Source organism: Polypterus senegalus, chromosome 10 (genome assembly GCF_016835505.1).
Source record: "Polypterus senegalus isolate Bchr_013 chromosome 10, ASM1683550v1, whole genome shotgun sequence".
Classification (NCBI taxonomy): Eukaryota; Metazoa; Chordata; class Cladistia; order Polypteriformes; family Polypteridae; genus Polypterus; species Polypterus senegalus.
In genome coordinates this window covers 163,091,306-163,115,472 of record NC_053163.1, presented here as the reverse complement: position 1 = coordinate 163,115,472, position 24,167 = coordinate 163,091,306, and the positions used below count along the sequence as shown (strand labels likewise).

Sequence of the window (24,167 nt, the reverse complement as noted above, 5' to 3'; positions counted from 1 at the left end):
GTGCCCTGCAGCCGTCTCCTGGCACTCCGAGACACAAGAGACGAGCAAAGGAAGCCGACGCCATCTTGTGGGCGCCCGTTCTGCTTCTCATCAAGCAAATTCACATCCTGCTGGGAAATTATATGGGAAGCCTATGAGAAGAACAGGAAAATAAGCGGCTGGCAGGATCGCGTGTGGCACAACAAAGTGACACGGCCTCCGCTTCCCCCTAATTTACCACCGCGCTAATGCCAGCTCTGCGTGAGAACACGACATTTCAGCACGGGCACGACGGCTGCTGTAAGGTGCTTACGAACACTTGCTCGTTTGTAGGATGGAGGACCCCCGGCCCGGGCACTGGTGCTCGCCGGGCTTTTACCGTGTGTGCTGGTGGGCTCTGGACGAGAGTGTTACTTAAAAACAGAAATCCTGCCAAGCTCCCTAAACTCGGAATCAGCAGCAGGTCAATGCACATCAACATGCTGCAGTAGAGGACCCTGGCATTAGAGTTTGGGTGGGCACCGTGAACGCTGCTGCCATACAGCCCCGTCTGCCTAGTCTCTGAAAGGCGCTATATACCATAAAGCTGCCCGACTCCACCTCCACCCTGGCCTTATCTAAACTCCTTACGTCTCACTTTGCCTTTATTGCCATCTGTGCACTTGGCAGCCACCACCAGGTGTGAGAAACTGGGGTGCCAACCCAAGGGGTGTGCCAGCAGGCAGTTTCTCTCACTCTAATAGCCAAGAGAACAATAGGACAGGAGACGCCTTCCTGTGTAAACAAACAAACGAATGACAGCAGGAGAACAATCAGACAAAACCGAGCGAGTGCGGGTGTAGGACGACCAAGCGGAGGGCATCCACTGAGCACAAGCATTGGGCGTTTCAATGACAATGCCAGCCAATGCCTTCTTCGAAGTTGCCCACCTTCCCGATCAGCCCGACGGCTGCCTGTGGTGCTCAGTGTATTGTTTGCAGCCCCCTTTATGATTCTGCGCTGGCCAGTCAGATAAAGGAGCATGTCACTGATCACAAGCCGACCAAGCGGCTATTGGCACAGGCCTACGATGACCTACTGTGGGTGGCACGACAGACACACTCACACACTTCTCACCAGCTGAGGAGACACAAAGGTCTCGGGACACGACGGGTCCATCTGGCAGAATTGCATTTTCTTTTCATCTTCACTTTCCTCCTTCCTAACATTTACAGCAGCTCGTCCCTTAAGATGTGGACAAGGAGAAGGCCGATAAATCACACGAGGCCTACGGGCATTAGAGGCCTCTGCGCTCGTGCAGGGTGTACTCAAATGTAAAACTTTGTTCCACAAAGAGGTCACCCCCAAGCCGACTAAAGAGGACTTGCTGCGAAGCGAACACTCAGGACAGACGGCCCTGAACTCCGGGAAGCCCCCGAGAACTGGCGGTGGCGGCGGCTCCTCTTCTCTCAGACGCTGGCGACCGTTTCCTGTGTTGCGTTCTCTTTCTGCTGCACAGCTTCTGCCTAAATGACAAGTGAATAAAGACACTCGCCATTTTCTGTGTCGGAGGTCACCAATCAGCACACGTACTGGGGGGACATCTGCCCACAGGTGTGACATGAGAGGTCAGTAACTTCCAGAAACAATGTGACAAGTCAGTCAGTAACGGCAATGCCATACCCTCTCGTCAGTTCTGCTTGAGCAGGAGGTGCCACTTTTGGCACCGTTGAGGTCCACGTGCCACCCCACCCAAATTCATCCCTGCTGCAGCCTGCGGTTTTGTGCCGTCAGACTTCAAAGGACGATGCCAGGCCAGATACCCACAAACTGCTCACTTGTAAAGTTTAAATCACGTCAGTCGGGTGAGCCAACGTGGCGGGCGGCCCCAGGCTCGCGTCCCATCTACTCGCACACGACAAGCCACCAAGCTCACAATCGCCAGGGAAGCAGAAGCAGCAACACCAAGTGAAGCGAGGGAGGGTGGCACGCAAGCTGCAGCGAAGCGCCAACGTGTAGACGCTGCCAGAGACGCTCAGTAAAATGTGCTCTTACCTTGTCAGCCTTGTGCGCTTACACACGGGTAAGAGACTCGCTCTCCGAATTAAAAAGGACGACGACGTGAGTGTGAGCGACGCTAGGAGCTCCTCTTCGCTCTTCGACAGGGAGACTTTGACACTTCCTGCCCGCCTGTCTGCCCGTCTGTCTGTCGGTGCCTTCCTCTGTAAACATCTTCATACGCATGAACAATCAGAGTGGCTGTGACCCGGGAGGACCTGCACACTTCACACTGGACATGGCCCCCCGTTTATGTGGTGTCTGCCCAGTGTAACATATAGTGCTGCATACCCACCCTGGCATATGGTCGAACTCTTGCGTGGCTCATTTTCCAAACAGCACCGTGCCCTCTGGCCAGTGACCCACGAGCTCAAGAGCAGTCGCTGCTCAAGTAACACGCGCCATGCCATCCACCTCCGCTGGCGAGTCTGCGATTCCTGCCTGTGGCACAGCGGAGCCTTCATTAGGCGGCCGCTTGGCAGACGTGTGTATCTTTGGTCCCTTCAGCCACCCGGGCACACATGCGGGTGTCGGTGGCCCTGCTGTGATTTGTGAAGTCACAAGCCAATAAGCCTCTTTGTGGATTTCATGGAGAAGTAAAACGCCAAGGAGGCCGTAAATGAAATGTGCACAAGATGTGTGGGTGGATTAAGGCAGAGGTAACCAGGATAAGACGGGCACTCGGGCAGCACACGCTACAAAATAATAATTTATTCATTTAACAAATGATGTACAGTACATGAACACACCCCTCAATGGATCACAGCTTTCACTCCACTTGTACAACGCGGCCATTAACCTTAGCCGAGTGCCCCAGTGCCAGCCCCAGTGCCAGTACAGGAGGTGTAAACGACACAAGCACTGCACAGGTGCACTGCACAGGTGCACAGCACAGGTGCACAGCACAGGTGCACAGCCGCCCCCCTGCCCACAGGTTTAAATGGCCTCCACATTTCCGCTCCATCTGTAGACACAAAAGTGGCACCACCCCTGGCACTTCAATGTGAGCTCCTCCACGGTGGGCCTCAGCCTGAGGGTGCCTTTCGATTCTAAAGACGCAAGAGCAGGAGATGGAGGAGGCGGTCGGTCGGTCGGTGGTGGCGATGGTTGCCCATCCCTGCTGGCATTTGGAGCGGAGACATCCATCCTCCTCGTATTCACCAGCATGGAGCCACGAAGTGAAGGAGGCGTTTGCCGACTGCAAGTGCGTGTGCTGCGTTGGCGCCCCCTGCTGGGTCATTTCAAATGTGGCCGCGGGAGCCGTAATAAGTCAAGTTTCAAAATCCCACATGCGCTGCCAGAAAAGTCCGCAGTATTTTATAAGGTGCCACCTCTAGTTGGTCGTGAATGAACGAGGAATTCTGAAACGAAAATTATTACGCCTCGCAAGAAAACGTTTTGAAGACCCAACTAGCACACGGCCGGCCACACTTCCTGAAGCTCTTCTTTATTGGGGAGATGTGCGTCAATCCACCTCAAAAAGGAGCAGGATGAGCAGACCACTTGCACCATTAATGCCAACACGAGTGCCAGCTCAGAAAGGTCAGTCATGCAGCACACAACACCCGCTGCCCGCCACCTGAACACTTCAGGAAGGTGCACTGCATTGCCAGCCCACGGTGGGCCCTCGCTTTACAGCAGCGTCTCCCAAACTCGGCCCTGGGGACCCCCTGGGGACCCCCTGGGGCTGCAGCCTGGGCTGAGTAAGTCAACGGATATTTGTGTGTTTAGGGAACAAGCTGAACAAAATAGAAATTAGAAAAGAAAGTTTGAGTGCTAAAAAAATATTAAAAAGTGCCAAGCAGTTCAGTAGGACATTTGGTTTTCTTTTCAAGTCTTTCATCTCGATTTTCATTTTCAGTCACTTGTCTTGCTGTTCGAATTGTTTCATGAATCCATTATTTACTACTGAGGGGTCGGACTCTAAGGTAGTCGATTATTCAGCGTTGCCCGCCTGTCTGCCTGCCTGCCTGCCTGCCAGTCTCATCGGCGCGTTATTACGACACAACTGCACTGCACAGAGAAAGGCAGAATAAAACGAGAGCTGAGCTTTTACATCTCCAGCAAACGCAGAGATTTCTTACAAACGTACAAATCACGTGGCTGGGCTTTCCTGAATGTCGAATCAAAGGAAAAAATAGCAGCTAATTAAATGAGACGAGTGCCGTCACGCATTCCGAATGTGCTTGGAACACAAACCTGCAGCCACAGGGGGTCCCCAGGGGGTCCCCAGGACCGAGTTGGTCACACGAGACCACCAAGGCTCCTGGAGGGCCACAGAGGCTGCAGGCTTTCATTCAAACCGTCTTCTTAATTCGTGACCACTTTTGGTCTTTCGTCTCAATTTGAATTAACTTGACTCGGACCCCCTTAGTGGTTCCTTTCTCCCTAATTAACAGCCAAACAAGAACGAGCCGCCATGTGACCAGCTCACGCTATCTGAAAATAAAGGTGAAGGTCTCAGTAAGGCTGAGCTCTCAGGTCACCAGAACGAGTCTGAAGCCCCCCAACTGAATCTTTACAAACAGGCCTATTACGGGGGTGGACCACAATTGCATTCAAACTGAAAGACCTGCAGGCCTGGGGTTGACTCCCCTGCACTCGCTTCCTCCGATATGAAACTGCCAGGGCCTCGTTTGGGGAGTTTCACCTGACGGGTGGCGCGATTCGGACGACCCTCAGGCCTGGACACGGCGCTCAGAGGACCAAGTCATCCCGGTTTTAACACCACGCGCTCATCCCTTCTTGGGTGGTCATGCGGTCCGTCGAACGTAACTGGAGTCCAAAGCCCCACTCCGCTGCTCACACCTTCTTTTGCTCGAGTAACTGTTCAGAACGTCGTCGGGCCAAACAAATGCCCCTTCTTAAGCCCGCCGTCGCCAAGACGTGGCTGCGTATCTACTGACAAGCCCGTTTGTTGGGCAGACCCCAGAACCGTTTGTGTGTTCCCTTGACGTCGGTGGTCGAGAGCTCAACACAAACAGGCCCCCTAACTCGACCCTGTGCCTCCTCAGATGACGAGGGGGCCAAAGGGGGACTCGCGTGCTTGTGTTGTGTGCGACCTGGCCTGGCCTATCAAAGCGGCCCCCCGAGTGGCATTCACAGCCTCCCCAGTACAGGAAAGCTACAGTTTACTAAAAGGAGGCCGACGTGCGGCACCAACACGATGCAATGCAGTCAGTCGCAAAGCCCGGACATCGCCATAATCTGCTGGGTCAGCGCGTCTAAAGACAGACAAACTGAAAAGAGAGAAAAAGCAGGGGAGGTATTAAAAGTGAAATCTCTCGTCTCCATCTCAGGTGCACTCTTACTGTACAAAGAAGAAATGACGACACCAAGATCTGCTGGGGGCAAACTGGGCCTTTAATCTTTGTGGGACTGGCAGGAAGACAAAAACGAGTCCACCAAAGTCCAGTAACTGGAATCGTAAACCTGCTCAAGTTGGACCCCCCGCACCGGTCGTCTCCGACTGGGCCCACTGACACCCCAATGACAGACTGAAGCTTGACTACCAAAATGCAGACCGGGCACAGCGTGACCAAATAGCCTGGGCACTGCAGAGAGAGCTGCCCAACAAAATGAACAAATCGGCCGCACGCAACTGCAGAAAATCCCAAGTGAGCGAAGTCTGCTTTTACTGGGGACGCTGAGAAGGTGACGATTCCCAAATTCACCTGAACAGCTGGCATTTCTGTCCTCTTATTTCAAGGTGACAAGTAAATGAAGACTAAGACGACTAATCTACGCACCGTTCACCGACTGTGCGCCCTCGTGTCACAGGTCTGCTTTGGCATTACTTCACTTGCCCTTTGGTGGCACTAAGGATCTGCTTACTGGACAAAGTCAGTGCCGACTTTACTTCAGGCGACTAAATCCAAGTTTCAGGCCGAGTCTTCTGCTCCGTCACCTTTCTGACAGGCCACCACTGATATCACAAAATCTTTTTACAGCAGGCCTGACTCGGAGCAGGGCAGCTAGATAGTCCTGTTGGCACCGGCCAGTGAGTGACGAAGGGGACTCTTACAATTACACGCTAACATTAGTGAGCCACAAGACACATCATCATCACCACCACCACCACAGGGCCTACCTTGTATCTGTCAATGGGGTCCTCCTGCTGCAGCTGGCTGTCCCGCATGGCCTGATACTCCCGCTCATATTTCTTGAGCTTTTTTGTAGGCACCTGAAAGGAGCAGAAATCCATGCATCAGTTTTGTCAACAAACAAACAAACAAACAAACAATCACCATCTGCACATCCCCGAGGATGGCACCGTCAACAAACTGCTGGATGCCACAGGTGATTGGTCTCCTTCCACATGACCACTGGAGGGCAGCAGAGGTGGGCTGTAAGAATAAACTGAAGCCATTCACCTTGGTGGCTGCGTGATGGAGTCCTGACATGTTGACACCAAGACTTTTAATGCCACCTAAAGAAGGCGTTGCCCGTTGTCTCAGTGACTCTACAAGTCAGCTACTGATGGCTGATCTTATCCTTCAAGTTCCTCAGTGGTCACAACGTGCTGCACTGGCAGACTCTTCTAAAGTGCCCCTCAGATGTAATGATTTTTATTATTGAAGTGCCCAGTGTCTATCTGGCATTAACTTGCCAGCCGCCAACCCCCCAGCGCCTCTGTTACACAACATGTAAACTCCTTGTGTCGATTAACGATAATCCACTGTCCATCTTACACACGACGCCAAGGCATTTAGGTCAACGGAGCGGACACTGCAGAACAAATCGACTGCTTTGATCAATCGGCTCGTTTCCTTTTCCAGTCTGCCACCCCATAATGTCACATCGCTCCACCCCCTGAGAGATGAACAACTCTGGAAAGTGGCATTGCCAACAGCAGGCACACGGATATGCCACCCAACTGATGTAGCCCTTGGTTGGCTCCCTAGAATTCCCTGAATATTTTAAGAGGATGAGACCCCCGTGACCCTGCGTTAGGACATAGCGGGTCGGATAATGGATGGATGACAGCTCACGGAGTTGTTGGAACCGCGTCACTCGCGCCATCTGATTGCAAACTGAGGGCACCTTCCCTCTTACTGGAGTTTGATGGCCAAGTCTTTAAGCGAATGTCTGTGGGGACACCTGCACGCCATCACAAGAATAAAAGGCAGGCGGGCGGGCAGGCAACCACCAAATATAAAGAACGACGTGAAGAATGCAGACATCTCCTCAGGCCGTCGTCCCCTTAACAGCAAGTGGCAGTTTGTTTCTAACACACGGCTCGCTCTTACCTACCGTGTTCATCTTTAGGTGGGCATGGAGCTCAAGGAGGACACCAGACATGGACCCACCTGCGGCAGAGCCAGCAGCTGCCACTGTGCAACTTCCAATGTGCAGCACTAAACCAGGATAGCGTAACCATGGAAACACAGCCCGCCCCTCACCTGTCTAGTCAGGCGGAGGAGGAGGAGGAAGGGCAGGATGCAAATTCCCACAGAAGCTTGTGCTCACACACCATGCCAGGTGTTTCAAAACCAAGTGAGCTCAGAGCTCACCTGTGCCCTCCAATGCCACCTGGGCTGCGCCAGGTCTGCGTGTCCTCGGTGAACCTTTGCTGAGCTCCACACCTAGAGGGGCAGTTGCAGACCTTCAGTTTTTCCTGCTCTAAACATGGCACCGGTGTAGTTGGTGCCCACACAGTGGATGGATGGCACTTGGTTGCTAGGAGACCAGGGACCTATTACATCAGCCTGTTTTGCTTGCAGATTTGCACTGGTGTTGTGGACTGACAGGAAGGAGGCCGCAGACCCTCAAATGGTTTTGTTACCAAGGGGGCATCCAGGCCATCAAGCACCCTGAGCCAAGCAGAGACTGGGCCATCCATTCGCTGAGCTCCTACCCGCCCGTTACTTGGCAGCAAACGGCACAAATGGGAGGCGACTCCGACATCGGGACCACTCGGACTGGCTGACCCACATCCTCCAGGGCCCACTGCCGTAAACATCATCACAGTGGCGTCAAGTTAGGGTCCAACTGGCATGATGCAGCTTGCTGGGCACCGTCAGGACATTTTCAAATGGTCGCCACACTCCCAACCAATTAAACTGAGACAGGCAGTGCGTTAGCGGGAGACGAGCGCACTGCTGCGATTCTTCTTACGGTTGGCAAGTCACCCGACACACAGGGCACTGCTCAAAGGCACAACCAGGCATGCAAAGAAAAAGCAAAAGTCACTTCTTGACATTTCATCTGCAAGCCAAGTCCCTGTCCTCCTGCAAAAATGACTCCGCAGCAGGAGTTGTGCGCCTTCCTTCCCAACTGGGCTTTTATCTCTGGAATGTAATAAGGCGGCATACCTGAGCCGAGTTGATAAGCTGATCACGCCAGCGTGTCCGCTGCCTTTCAACCTGCCACCTCGGCCATGGCTTCCTCTTATTAGCTCAGAGGACTTCAATGCCTTATTGAAAATCGTCTAAGAACGGCGACAAAGGAGCTATTGTGGTCTCATTACCGCGACAAACAAGGCATTCATTCTCTGGACTCCCCATGGCAAAGTAAATCTGCAGCTACCAGCATCGGATCTTAGCAATCAAATTCACAGTCCCAGCTGCGGAACGGGGGGTCACCTCAATGTGGCTTTAGCAGGCCCGGCCACCCGACACACTGCAGCTCAACAGCAAGGGGCGCACACACACACACACACACACACACGGGGGTCTCCATCAACACCACCTCAGAGTCAAAGGTCAAAGCCATGAAGATCAAAAGCCTACTAAAGTCTACGCCTCTCGCTCTCTTTGTAAAACGTCAAGGGGTCACTTCCACTCACTAAAACGAATTACAATCAAGACAGTGGGCACCTCAGAGAGTCCAATCATCTTGTCATCACCACACACACAAAAGTGGTCTGGCCCAGGATGGGGACAATTCCAGGACTCACCAGTTCAAGCCCGAATACAACGGCGGTGCTGGGGCTCAAAAGGAAAACACAGGGAGACCTCCTCAGACATGAAAAAGGCCGAGTGTGTGTGAGTGAGTGTGTAAGTGTGAGTGAGTGCGAGTGAGTGTGAGTTTGCGTGTGTGTAAGTGTGTGTTTTTGAGTGCGTGTATGAGTGTGCACACGCACAGGGCAAGACGAAATGTGTACAGCTCGAGGGTCCCAATGACTGCAGCAGGAGGAAATGTTTCCATTTGGTATTGCAGCCCACCGGGCCATCACAAAGCCTGTCGTCATCGGCAACGCTCACATTCAGATGCCATGTGGAAAGAAAGAGTCACCTGCTAGGCGAGACCCCCATCCACCCGATCTGCCAGCCCCTGCATCTAAGTGAGTCACAGTCACAGTCTGACCAGGCGAAAAAAACCCGGCTTCCTGGAAACTTCAGAGGCCTACAACGCCAACGAAAATGAATAAATAATTACGATACACAATCCGTATGCGCAACAGCTGTCAGCAGAGCCGGACGTTTCACTTTGACCAATGGGTGCCACTTTCTCATAAATGACTCCACTTGTTGGAAGTCCTAAACGTTTCAGAACGAGGGAGGCCCACGCTAGTCTGCTATGTTTGCAAATGCAAGACAAACCCTCGTCTCTCCCGTCTCTGCAGGGTCAGACACCCCCGGGGGTGCAGCACATCCTGATCCCCCACCATTATTAAAGCAAAGAGAAACAAACCATTGTGAAAACAACAAATTCAAAAATCATCTGGAAGTGTAATTGAAATTATTTACGGCTGGGGACCCTCGAGTTTTGTCCTCCAGTCACTTAACAGCAAATCATCGGCAGCACAGACGTCAACCTCAAGTACGAATTTAGCCAGAAAACTGCGGCTGCAAGTCCTGAGCCGAAGGGCACAACACAGAGCTGGGTGACCGAGCGAGTCCTCAAGGCTCAGCCCGCCAGTCCCGACTCGGGTCCTGACCCCAACCCTCCCAGTTCACTCCACTGCTGGCACACAACACACTCGGCGCTTCACTGCAGGTCTGCCTGAAAATGGAAATTGTGAAGAGGATGTGGATGAAACTTTCACCCTCCTCATGCCAATGTATCTAATCAAAAGATGCCCTGGCACAGTGTGCCCAGACAGAACTGCTTCACAATACAGACGGGACAAACTCCTGCATGGTACACTTCATGCCAGGCCACTCTGCGTTACGAGAGATTCTGTTCTAGGAGAGGATTAAACCAAGAAGCCCTCACTTAATAAAGATTCCAGTAAAATTACACTTCACATTTGAAGGATAGAATTCCACAAAAATGGTTTACAAAATGAGGTCATTCATTCATCTGAGGTTCCATTATGTGTAATGTGAGTGACCCGATGCACACAGACGTTGGTCTCAGCGTCCACCACCACCATCAGGCAGCCTGGAGATCACCAGGCTTCGAGTCCCAAGCATAACCCGACGGTCCTCGCCAGACGTGTGCCCTCATATCATTAGGAAGGGGACACAAACCACATGAAGCACTCAACGCACATCGCTTTTGGACAGATACTGACCACTCAGAAGAGGACACTAGAACCTCCAACATGATCTCCAGTCTGTGTAGACAACATCGGGACGTTTCCCATCTCAGGAGAATCATTCAGGGTCCCCGACTTTGTAAATGCTTGGACCCAATTCTCGGCAGCAGAGCGAGACCCCGTGATGAGGTCTGTTATTAAACAAGGCTCCTCTCACCTCGTCAGTTTTCACACAGGAGTCACCCAACTCTTCACAGCCTACCTCACTGCTAAACGGTTTGTCCATCCGTCCGTCCGTCCGTCCCAAGGGTGATCTCCTCCTAGGGGTGCCACACAGTCTCCCATTGGCTCATCAATCTGGATCTCCACGCACTCTTATTTTGTTTAGACTCCAGTTGATAGCACCCTGTGATACGGCACAGTAGTGCCCGTACAAAGTGGGCGAGGCTCCATGTCTGGAGGGCCATCAAGCCTTCGCCGCCCGCTCACACGCAACTGGACTACGGGAGGATTTCCTGTGCAGCACTCATCTCGACAATCACAACTACAGGACAGTGGACCCCAAAACTCAGTGCATCACGCAGAACATAGTGGGGGGCAGCTGGACGCTTGCTGACAATTTAAAAATACACTCGCGTGTGTGTGTGTGTGTGTGTGTGTGTGTGTGAGTGTGAGTGTGTGTCCCACAGCGAAGTCACAGCTCATCAAGCCTGTTCACCCTGATTCGTAACTTAAGGAGGAGGTGTAATACACAAAGCAGGAAATGCTCAGCAATTCATTCGAGACGCACACACACACGATGATCAGGGCCAGTTCGAGATACCCAGCAACACCAACTGGTCAGCCCTGCTTGAAACGGGTGTTACGTCACATAACGTCGTCTTCCTGCCACCAGGTCAAACTGAAACGAGACGAGACACCAAGGCGTACAGGCTCGGAGGGCAAGTGCCACACTCACCACAGGGTGCTGCAATTAGGCCAAGCCACCTATGCTAGTAATGGCGGACATTTCGAATTGAATAGGACGAGGCCATTAAATGCTAATGTGCTTGTGAAAGGCAAACAGGGACGTTAAGTGTGGTGGGAGCTTTAACATGCAGATTGTGTCTCAACAGAAAGACGCGGCCATGGCGATTCCAAACAGTGATTATGAGCCCCACCTGAACTGGCAGCACTACACCTTTCTTTGTCTTTATCATTCAGACGAGCTTCCTAATGAACATCTTCTCGAGAGTCAGTCGAAACCTCAAGTAAGCTGCTACAGTTTCAGCGTGTGCTTGAAGGATGGGCCAGCCATTACGTTTCTGCCATAAGCTGAAGTTTATCACACACTTGGTCTTTCAGTTAAAACCAGCAGAAGCAAAGCTGCTCTAAACTTTGCGTGAATGAACACTTCCTAATGTCACGCCACCACATGGGCCACACACTGACGGGTTGACAGCGAGGGCACGTCACTAACAGGGTCGACATTTGGTCAGCATATCCACTGTCCAAACCCAGCTGATCGAATTCGAAGGTTAGAGCAACGCTGGAGGAGACACCAGCCCAGCACACTCATTCCTGGCCAGTCAACAAGCAGGAAAACAAGGCCATCCCGAGAAAAGCTCACGCAGACAGCGGAGAATACGCAGCGCATTCTTAAAGACGTCCGACAGAAAGAAGTCCTAATGTTAGCTGCATAGGAACATCCGTTTATCAAATCCTTAAACAGGCCATTTGCTGTTCTCCTCCTTTCATGTCCGCTCTCCTCAGAGAATAGCCTTTGTGTTTCGAAACATGGAGAACACCCCTAAGAGACGATAGCCCCTCGGGAGTCTTCTCAGTCATCTGTACAAGTCGAGATCGGCTAAATGTGCTCAACACACAGCAACAGGAAACTTGTAACAGTCCTCGTAAATCCTTCTTCTGTCTGCGGGCTCTCAGCCTACTTTAGTGGCCGACTGAGCAGACACCACATAAACACAAGGCCCAAACATAAGCCTCACTCTATTCAGTACTCCTCAGGTGCCCACTTTACAATAACCAGCCTGGCTCGGCCACTGGGCACCGATTCGCTTTCCAATTGTCTGGCCAGGAACCAACATTGGTTTTAAACAAAGACTAAAAGCCCAAAAGACACTTGGGAATAACCTCAAACTGTGCGAGCACAAAGAGCCCATGGGTGCCAACAGAGCAGGTATTTATTTCAGTTCTGCACGCGGGAATCAACTCTCAGAGAAGGAAAGCCAAAAGAGCGGCTGCTTTCTAAACAAGGACTTTGAAAATAAAAATAAATAAATAAACAAACTACCCCCATCCAAATTTAAACATCCTGAAGATGAACAAACAACTCAACCACAAGAAACACAAACAAACAGAGAGCTTGGCACTGGGCCAACTGGCACAATTAAAAATAAACTGCAAAAAGGCAAGGAGGGGCGAGTGAAGAGACACATGCAGGCCACTTTCTTCAGGAGAAACTTAATCTACTGACCACCACCTCAAAATAACAACACACCTTCTTAGATAAAGTAACATACCACCGGCTTAGGTTTGGTGCCAGCCACCAGATTGGCCAAGATGTCTTCTTCGTGAAGAAGGCTGAAGACATGAGCGTCGTAGGCCACCATTATGGACACCTCTTCCATCATCTTGGCAATCAAGCTGAGCAGCAGCAGCAGACGTCCAGTATCAACAGGTTGCAAAAGTCGGCCTGTTTGTATGATGCCTGAGGCCCCACCCACAGGGGGGGGGCAGAGAAACTGGGCGGAGACAAGTGACACAGCGAGGGAGGGCGTGTGCCTGCCACCCTCACTCACTCCCTCCCTCCCTTCCACAAGGGTGCCCTGGTGACCAGAGGAGGCCGCCCACAAGCCACCTGCCACGAGGGAAGGCTCCCTTAAGCTCCTGCGCTTCTTTTCTTTTATCGGAGTTTTCAGCCAAATGTCTACTCGCTTATCACCACAAGGCTGTCTGTCACCTCACACCCTTCCGCCTCACCACAGAAGAAAAATTGAGCTTCAACTTCCTCAGGGGGGCCTCCTCGCAATAGATAAAGAAAGCTGCCCACTCACTGGCACGGCGGGACTCTCATTCCAGGCTTCCCTTGCTAAACAATCCAAAAAAGTCAGCTGGGCCGAGGAGTTTAAACTCCCCCAGCCTGGGGCGGCGCTCAGAGCAAGTCTGCTGTCATCTGCCCTTCTGCAGAGAGCACAGTACCAGGAGCGGCCATGTGTGCGAAGGCTGACTACAGTTGAACTGTTTCATGTCAACCACTGAAGTGAAAAGAAAAGTTGAAGGAAAATGAAACCAACTGTAGAACGTCCAGGATTTGGCAGGTATGGTCTACTGGTGGCCCGAGATGGAAAAAGCGTCTGGTTAACTAAAATGCTCCAAAAAGGTGGCAATCCAAGGAGCTGCCGCCACTTTACGCGTCTGGTGTTTTGGGGAGGTGGGTGTTTACTGCCACAGGTAGTTCAGGCCAAAAGTACATCACAAAAGTATTAACATTGAAAAAAGGTCACAAACGGAGGGTTAATCCATCGCCTTCCATTAAAACGTTCAACACGAAAGTAGCCACCGGGAGGCCTGCGCTCGACGCTCCTATCGCGGCAATTCCCGGCTTTTGCCAAGTCGTCTCATGTTCGGGTCCACTTAATCAGCGCCAATTGTGACACAAACGACAAGGACGAAGAGCTCAATTACGAGTCCTGCGTGGCGGCGTTAAGGAAGACCGATCACGAATCGCGGATGGCTGTCAAGGCGTTCGTGTCCGGAACCTAAAGGCGCCCCCTTCTGCCCGGTGTATCCGGTGATCCCACGGGGGGCGGAATCCACAGATGCGTACCGGCTTTCTTCAAAAAGCGTTAAATGAATTAATTCCCACTAGATGACTCGCTGCCTCCTTCTTCCCCAGAAAACTAGCGAGCTACAGCCGCGACGGACAATTCTGGAGACCACAAGGCCGCAGCAGGTGCGCCTCTCGTTTGTTTGCCTGCCGCGTCTCCTTCACTGCGGCGCAGGGCGCCACACCTGCCTGCTGCGCGTAGCCGGGCCGCCTCCTCCTCTCCCGCCCATCGCGCCTCCTTCCCGCCTACTGCACTGCGCAGCCCCGCCCCGTGACGGCGCCTTGCGTCACCCCCCCACCCCGCCGCAGTGCGTCACGCGCTCTTCTGTTTGCGCTTCGAGCGGAAACGACGACGCGGAAGTAAGAGTCCACCGCGCGCTCCTTTCAGTGGTCAGCGGCACCACAGACATATAGAGAGAGATAGACGGCGCATTCACTGCGTCGCCCAGTCGGCACGATACGTCAGCGCGTCCGCCACACTGCGAGTGTCAAAAGTGCCATTTAAACTTAACACAGGTAGTCGTGGAAACCGGGCTTTCTGATGAAAAGACAATAACGTTTAAAACTGTATCGTTTATATACAACAGATTTTGGCGAAGCGTTTCAATGCAATTATTTATATCCATTTATACACTAATAACGGCAATTATTAAACAATTCCTCCCGTATAAGTAACATTTCTCAGACTGCCTTCTTCCATCTCCGAAACATTTCTAGACTTCGTCCTGTTCTTACCTAAAACAGCACCGAAGTATCAGTTAATGCCCGAGTCACCTCACGTATAGATTATTGTAATGCTATTCCATCTGGCATCCTACAAAAACGTATCCATCGCTTACAACTTCTTCAGGATAGCCACCCGCTCTTGTAAATCCACTGAACACGTCACACGGATTCTCTGTCGACTTCACTGGCTCCCTGTTCACTACTGAATACGATACACAATCCCGCTCTGCACATTTAAAGCTCTCCACAACCTCGCTGATCTCCTCCAGAGTTACTCTCCCTCTCGCTCACTCAGATCCTGTAACTTGAGAGGATTCAGTCTGTCAATATGGTGCAGCCTTAGTTTGTGGAAGACAGAGACGACTAAAGACATGAACATCAAATGATGGTTGTCAATTTCTAACTGTGTAACCCTCGATGTCTGAACCAATCTCGGCCCGAACAAACTGATTGATCAAAGATACACGGAGAGCCTGCCTTAATGTCGACTGTCGGATAACACGCTCAGATACTTTGACCGCCTTGACTGGACCCTCCTTTGGTTTTTAATGTGAGTGGGTGGTAGCTTTGATCACATGATGCTGGTACATCGTCTGCTACCAAACTAGCATGGCACATGGCACAAGGCACCGGACAGCTTTCTCCAAATCCCGTCTAAGGGCTTCCTGAGGTGGGAAACCTTCAAAGTTTGTTGCTAGCTGCTAACGTTTCTCAATCGACATAGTTAGCGACTAAATACGTTGAGCCTCCAAACAACGTTTAGGCTCACTTGAGCACATGAATGCATAGCTTTGCTAGCTTAGCCTGGCGTAGCTAAAGTAAAGATTATAAAACGGGATTTTCAAATGGCCAAATATAACCAAAACAATTGTTCAGCCTTACCTATGAAATGTAACCTGGTTTGGAGCGTCCAGCGGTTTGTAAAATCCCAAGCAGCACATGCATGAGGCATCTTTATCCATTACTTCACTCCCCAGCAATGCCACTCGCAATATGGCGGCGACGTTGACGTACGATGATGCTGCTGCTAGTAATTCTATGACCGGCACAACATGAGCCGACCAGGTTAAGCAGAATTCAACAAAGAAACACGCGAGTGGGACATGCGCACAAAAAACATCGAGCTTACCGGTAAGCCAAGAAGCAATGGCGGCACCGAGACCGCGCCTGGAGGCAACGAGCGGCCGTTACAAGGCAGGCTTTGGGGGCCAGCTCGTCTGCAGTGAGGTGGGATATTGGCGAACGTGCAGGTACGACATACATGGATGGCAAAGGAGCCACATGTCACTAGTCAGACCTACTAGCGGCCATGCATTTCGTGGCCCGTTGTCCTCCCATACACGGCGTACTTGCGTGTCCACTCGCAGCCGGGAAGAGCACCAGAACTTCCAGATAGATTGATACGCGGACCCCCGAGCTGTGAGGTGGCCCGCCGTACCTCCTCGCTAATGGCGTCGTTTAGCTTGCAGGTGAATTTGGCCTTTTCACGGGTGTTGATGTTTATTCATGCGTCTCGATTCAGTCCTTGTACTGTATCACATTAAATGTCTCTGTGCACTTTGTGGGCTCTATGTTGGCACAGCGGGCAGCATCACCAACCTGGGTTGTCTTCTTGCACTCTCTCCTGTAGGCTTGGTGTTAGCCAACTACCTGGTGACACTTAATCGGGACACCTGGCATCCCATCCAGTCAACAATTTGACAAACAAAAAATACAATTGCACAAAAACTGACCATCAAGTCCGTCAGGCTTGTTTAGCCAGGAGGTGCCAAGGTCTCCTGCACACCCCTCAAGATTCTTAAGGTCTTTGCTTCAACTCCGTGTTCCTTGGTAGTTTGTTCCCCGATTCCCCCGGCCTTAATTTCTGCTGGTGTCCTCGAAGATGTGATTCACCATTAAGCTGAATGAAGTCGGACTGGCTCCTGCTGCGTGGCAGGTGGTACTGGAGAGACGGAGCGAGGACTTGAACACGAAAGGCAGCCATATTAAGAGGAACCAAAAGTACACTGAGCCCCATGTGCCAGGCTGCTTTAGTGAAACACAACACCCCAACAATAAATGGGCACCGAGTGTGTGTGTAAAAACACAGAAAGCTGAACCTGCTGGCCAGACGTTCACATCATCAGGCAGCCAGGGTGGGCGTAATGACACATTTGTGGGGGCAGCCACAGGACCTACTGGCCTGTTACAAACAAACACAGCCCAGCCCCCCTCGCTGCCCTCCACTGTGAGGGGACAGACAAACGCTCGAGACACGGGGGTCAAAACTCCAAAGGACAAGTGGCTTTCTGAGCCCTCGTGACCCTGGCCAGGGAAGAAGGAGCGGAGCGTTACTGTAGACAATGGAGAGGAGCACAACGCTGCAGCTGTACCACTGCTTGTTTAGAGGGGTGAAAGGCGCTATATAAAGGGTTAGGAGGGCAAGGGGACAGCGAAAGGCTCTACTAAACCACACTTTCTAAAAGAAATGAAGATGTAAGCAGCCAACAAAAGTGGGTGCTCACTGCCCTCGTCTTCATCACCGGTCATTGTCATATAGTGAGTGCAGCACTAATGTCTGGCCCTTCTCTTTCACTCCCCTCACCGGTGCCCCCCATGCTGCTCCTTTATCTCCACTAGCCGTGCCCACCTATGCCCATTCATAGCCAACACTGCACGCCTCAACACTTCTGCTCTTAGCCGAGCCTCATGAAGGGGAAGACTGAGACCTCAGGCGCATCCCACCTAACCACAAGTCTGTGGTCACCACATGGGTTACGCAAGTGCCTGGGCACAGCCAACGGTTTATGTTGACACCTCTGGGATGTGTTACGCAGCAGGCAGGGCACTGGGCAACAGGAACAACTTGCTGAGCCTCGCCCACCTCGTTGAAACGCCCCGATAAAAATCTCTCCACAGTTGCGAAACCGGCTTGGCAGGTTAGGCCAAAAAATGCCAAGCAGCCAGTCGCCTCAGGGGGTGAGAGTACCAACCCAGCAGGCTGCAGGCAAAATGAGAGTGCAGGGAAACTGTCAGGGAGCGAGAGGCACAGTTTTGACCTGTATAGCGCCTTTCAAATATGCGGAACAGTTTGATCCTACAATGCCAGACGTTAGTAAAAGGACAAGACACGTTGGGAAGCGACTGACCTCAGCATTACGTCACAGGTGGCACCAGTGGTCAGCACACTATGGTGTTCTGTACGACTAACGTGACATGTGCCAACTGGTGCCACTCTAACCCGGGATTCAAAAGGGCTACACTATTCCTAGCCAGCGACCACCCTCCATGGGCATCACCTTAGAGGACACACTGGTCACTACCACCTCAACCTTGTCCAGCACTGACCCACCATGAGGAGGCAATTGGCACCCCAACACAATCATGAAACACAAGGTCTGCTCCTAAAGCCCACCGCACAAATGGCTGCATTGGCAGGGGAGCCACCTTAGCACATGGCCACTCTCCAGAGGGACCCTTTGCAGACATTCGTCGCCAGAGTGCCCTGTAGTGGGCTTCACTGGAATAGCCACATTAGACGGGCCCCCGGCCCCCGGTCAGACAGTGTCTTAGGGGCGATACAGTTAATGCACTTGGAGGGTCTTGGTATGCTTTCCACAAGGAAATATGCCAACGTCTGTCTTAGAATAGGCACATCAGGAAGCCACACGAAGGGCCTGGTGACGACTCAAGAAGGTGGGCGACCATCACAGGAACACAAAGCTTTATCTTGTGAATGTCTGCTCTCTGCCCAACCCCATCAGAGTGAATGGCAGGGGACGGCGTCCTCTCTACTTTTATTCTGGGACCACCTGCCCTGGGCACTGCCCCTTAGTAGACTGCCGGCACAGGATGCGCCCTCTTCAAGCAGTTAATGAAGAGAAAATAGAAGACACAAAAGGACACATTCCAAAGAATGTATTTGTGCCACTGGGGGTCCGAACGTGTGGCCTTATGGTCTCCACTCCTATCTGGTATGAAACCTGAAGGCTCAGCTTTCTCCTCTGGATTCCAGACACAAGCCCACCCTGCCCCGGGGCGGCACTTGTCATCTTCAGGCTGCACCCTTGTGTGTGTTTTGGTGTTTCTCTGCTCTGTTGCTCGGAGTGGCGGCCATCCTGGTGTGTAGGCTGCTGAACGCGATGAAGATGAGACCACTGGGCAGGCAGGAAATTAAAGAGGGCATTGGCTTGGTACAGCTTGGTGGTCGAGATCCTGCCAGGCCTGTGACCCTCCTGCTGTGTTCGATGTCTTCATCGCATCCACTTACTCCAATAAGGGCCGGGCCGGACGGGACACAGCACAGCGGGCACACTGGCAAGATGACTGGAGTACTGCCCGTCTGCAGCAGATGTCTCTCCTGTTACTTAGGCCATATGCCAAGAAACGATAAACGACAAAGCAGCCTGGCACTCAAATACTCAGCCTATACAGACTACCTCCCAATTCACCACACACAGGGGCGGGTACAACCCACTGAGACCGATGGCATCCATGCCATCCAGTAAGGTGTGGCTTGTCAAACCTTTCCAGGCCGGTGACTGAGCATCCGCTGATCGTGAACTATTGACGGCCAAGAGTGCCACCTGCAGCCAAAGCCCTCGTGATGTGACGCTTGGCCTACAGATGGCGGGCGGCTGTGCACTCCAGGGGGACAACTGGACATGGCACTGGATAAATGTGGAGTGCAAACTGCAGCCCGAGACACTGCCAAGGATGCCAGGAGCAGCAGACGTCACCCCAACACGTAGGGTCTTCATCTCAGGGGCCCTTGAGACATACTTACTTTGATGTTGCACGCCTGTTCCATGAGCCGACGGGCATTCTCTTCAGCACGGTATCGCTTTGGCAGCTGGACGCGGAAGAACTTCAGCGCTCCCTCGAAGTCCGCCTGCAGCAGGTCCTCTTTTGATGTCTGCAAGACAAAAAGAAAATGAAAGGCTCGTCACTGAGGGGGCCGACGGACCACGAGTCTCCTAAATCAAATTGGGGGACTGCGACACCACTCCGGTCACGCGTATAAATCGCCTCATAGTACAAAGACACAGTGGCACAATGCCACACCATTGGCACCCAAAAGGTGGCCTTTAGGAAGTCCCAATGAGCACTGGCGTCCAGCTGCAGAACACACGAGATAACATGCCAGGCCGCCCCCAGGACCTTTGCCCCCATGCTGCGTGAAGGTGGTGGTGCTGCTCCTCCTTCAGGGACACGGAACTTGAAAGTGCTCACCCTGTCCCCTGCGGTCTCGCCGATGACAGTGGCCAGGCGTCCGCCTCCTCGCTTTATGTAGTCCGCTTCTAGAGGAGTCATGGGTGTCGAGGAAATGTAGGCGAGGACATCCCTGGGGGGCTCCCATGTTGAAGACAGACACTAAGGCAGTGATGCCACCCAGTCTGACCACCTGGCACGGCTCCGACAGGAAGTTGAGGACCCACAGCTCTGACTTTGCCGTCACGCACTGAGGTGACCCCTGCAAATGGCCTTCACACAGATATGGCACTCCGGGGCAGGGTGGCATGTAACGCCAGGGCTGTGGCATCGTCAGTGGGCCGTTTCTTAAATACACAGCGGCATTAAATGGATTTCCCTTAAAATGAACAGAAAGACGCAACCGTCCAGAACTCGCATGAGGGACCTCCTGTTCAGAGGGGTCTCGACAGCCTTAGGCACATGGAGGTAAAGCTTCCAGATGCCGAGAGTTTTGTGTGGCTGTGAAAGCTCGACGATGGTCAGTTGGTCCGATACACTGGCACACTTGTTGCCCACCCACAGCACAAAAGCATCAATGGCACCTTGACCGCAAGATGGCAGTTCATTTGGAAAGTAGAAAACAGACAGACTGAACTTTACTTGTCCCCAGGGGGCTTCCCTCCTGGGCTCCCACCCAGACCACTCGTCCCAGGTAGGCTGGAATGGTCAGAGGTTGCTGTCCTGCAGAGTTCGGACGAGTTCAGCTACAGTGACAGTGTGGCACACTCTTGACATACAGACTTTATTAGCCCCTCAAAGCAGACTGGCACGAGGATGGTGGTCGGCGCTGCCATTAATTGGGATTTCACACGTTAGTTCAAACAACACTTGATGTAAAGTGGGACGAACTTGACTCGGTTCGGTGGAAAAGCATTAGACTGGCGCCACCTCTCCCCAAGCCAAAGCCACATGGTACGACTTCCTTCTGACTTGGTGACAGCAGCGGCTGCCCTCGTCACCCGAGGAGGTCACGTTTCTCGGCTCTGCCATCGCCCGCCGTTCCCTTTTTCTTTCTGGTGGGCTCCAAAGCCCCCCGTCCTGCCAGCGCTCTCCGCGTTGTTTCCAGGCGGGCGCTTATTGGCTGTCGAGCACACAGACCCCGCCCCCCGCGACTAAGACGAGTGCGCGCCTGGCGTCGCATGAGTTTATGTAAATGACGTCGTGACACTTGACATGGCATTTAGGCTTTGACTGTGGAGGCTCACATGACGCCTCGCCTTCGACGCCCGATCTGGCAGGCGTGTCACGCCGTCTTCCAGCCTCTCTGCTTTGTGCTCGTCCGTTACTGCCCTGGTACCCCCCTAAACCCGATCTTTATCGCCAGTATTTTAAGGGGCGCTCTGACACCCAGATGTGGCCCCTTTGTCCCCAACAAACGAGCCGCCCAAAATACACTTCGCACTCTTTGACAAGTCGCTCCACGGGTGCGCGGCTGGCCCCCGATCCTTGCTCAGTCCTCCGTTCGCCCGTATTTACGATGGAAGCCGTGTCTTGGGAGACTCCTCGGGCAACTGTCACGACTCTGCGTATCACAGGGACGACGACACTTTAGGAAGGCAGCGGCGCAGCGACAGAAAGCTGCGGTAAATGCCGAGGGCAGGTGGACAGACGCGCGCACGAGAGCGGTCACGCGGAGGAAGCCGGGGCGCCCGACCGTACTAATACTGCCATCTAGTGGACGAATGGCGCGTGAAAAGGAGCTGCGGAGGGATTTGGCAAAACCTCTGGGTGTCCCACCATTTCTTACACCGTGGAACTGCTGGGACAGCCCGAGGCGGTCGAGGTGTGGTCACCAAACACGGGAAGAGCGTCCGGTTTCGTGAATGTCCTCCGTACTACCTGAAGGGTGCAGTATCCGACGCAACAGCCCCCGACAAACACCATTACAAAACAAAAAAAAAAAAAAATCACAAAAGGCTGCCGTCTGTGACCCACCGAGACCACACACTCCTGACCTCACTCAGAAATGCCACTCACTGGCCGTCAGCTGCACCACCAGCTTGGGCTGAATGACCCCATGTGTAACAAGTGACCACTCCATCTCCCCAGGCCCCTCATTCCATACCTAAAGATCACATGCCCAGAAGTGAGCCTTCGTCTGCCAGTCTGTCACACTGACGAGACCAGCTCAAAGTGACCACCCCCACACCAAGGTGTCTGTACCAGGGAGGGATTCATCTTGCACCCGTCTGCTTGCTCTGCCTGTCTTCAAACTCGAAGTGGCAGTCTGTGCCCAAGAGCCACTTTCTGTCCTAAGGGGCCTGTCACTTGGACACCCAAGCCTCTTGGATTGTTCCATCTGTGGGGCTCCGACAACTTTGGTCAAAGGCTCATGGGGTCACACGGACCCACTGACATGCCCGGGTCACCATCCTGGGACAGCTGCCCACCACTGCCAGTCCCCGGGCTTCACACTGCCTCACCTCATTCACGGTGTAACCCCAAAGACTGCCACCCCATTCTAGTTTTTTTGCTCCAGATAGGTGAAGTATCCACAGTGCCAACCAAAATACACCTGTGTGTGCCCATCAGTTGAATAGCCAGGTGCACGCATTCTCCAATTAAAAAGACACTTTATGCCATCCCAGCCCTGGCACATCCCCACGGATTACACCTTCAGTTTGTCACCCTGTCACCCAGCATGAGCTGAAGGTTTGGACTGCCTTGTGATGGTGCGCCCATAGGGGGCGGTAGAAAGTGCCTTGGATGCCCCTCCAGAGGCCACGTGTCCCGCAGACGGCCCAGCTGGTATCACCCCACGGGCACCAGCACATCACATTGATAAGTTTGTAACTGCTGGGCTTGCTACACCGTAAAAAAATCTGGAAATGGTGAAAGTAAAAGACCTTTTCTGTAAAAAAGGAAGGTGCCCTCATCTTCTGCTGGAAGTGACCTGCGTATCTTAAACCTCTCATTATTGTGATAGTTTTCTACCTTCAAAATATGCTAAATACCGTTTACTGAGGCATCAAAATTACACTGAAAACTCTGTTCATTTTACAGCGTAAAAATGTTAAATAGCGACGGCACACCGCCGTAAAATGTGACGCCCGCTTTCAGTAAAGCCGAAGTTACAGTATTTGCATAAGGACACGCCCCCTTTACCGGAGGGTCTCGATAAGCTGGCACACCTGCACCAGCAGACAATGGGCACGGTTTTCAATGGGTATAATTAACTGGCACCCGTTTGCTGTTGTTCCTTTACTGATGTAACGGGGCTTTGACCCAACGGTACTTTCGAATGGTTTATTGATTGGCACATTTATTACACCACATGAAATTCTGGGTATGTGTTGCAAAGAGAAAACAGTTTTTATTACAAAGTTATACCGTAGACCTAAAAATATTGTCACCTTATTTATTACAGTAAAACTTTTTTATTTTACCGTAAATGTAACTTTAAAAAAAAAAAAAAGTGTAGTGTAGGGTGTCCACTTTGAACGGCACCATTAACTGCCAGCCTAATAAGCACCCATGACTGGCATCGCCTTGAGCAGCTCTCAGGTAAGCAGACATTCAGGAAGTGGGCAGAGGTTGGCACACAAGACAGATTCTCTGTCCGTCCTCAGAAATGTGCCCAGGCCCAGCATGGGTGACCACCTCATTGAATGGGCAAGCCGTGCCAGATATGGGGGGGGCGGGGGGCGGGCACAGGAGGACAGCAGTGACTGCACCCCCACACTGCTGGCTGTTAACAGCTACTCGTCAGACCCTGCCCAGCCTCTAAGGGGGCTGCCTGGAGATCATGTGATGTGGAGAGGGGCACTATATAAACCTGAGCTGCACTCTTACAAGGCGCCCTATGAACATGAGCTGTGAAAGGCGCTATAAAACCACTGGATCCAGTAAATGCAGATTTGCTGGAGGGGGACGTGCGGCCGGGGGGCTAGTCTTGCTGCCTTGGGGGGGTGGGGGTGGTTCCTACATTGATTCTGTGTGTGC

At 52.5% G+C, this 24,167-nt stretch overlaps 1 protein-coding gene across 4 annotated transcripts in view; it reads right to left on the bottom strand.

Annotated features, from left to right (window-relative positions):
• Positions 1–24,167, bottom strand: part of rabgap1l (RAB GTPase activating protein 1-like) — a 70,913-nt gene that overhangs the window by 4,995 nt on the left and 41,751 nt on the right. The window contains exons 20-23 of one of the 4 annotated variants that reach the window (XR_005635419.1): positions 19,759–19,887; positions 6,107–6,199; positions 4,295–5,255; positions 2,713–3,686 (exon numbers count right to left, since the gene is read on the bottom strand). Coding sequence is in view for 3 of the 4 variants with exons in the window: in XM_039767226.1 (XP_039623160.1) it covers positions 5,241–5,255; positions 6,107–6,199; positions 19,759–19,887 (237 nt within the window). In the remaining variant the exon portion in view is untranslated. Of the gene's footprint in view, positions 1–2,712; positions 5,256–6,106; positions 6,200–12,960; positions 14,435–19,758; positions 19,888–24,167 lie in introns of those variants that run through there. The other 3 variants (XM_039767226.1, XM_039767225.1, XM_039767228.1) reach the window with 3 other exon arrangements.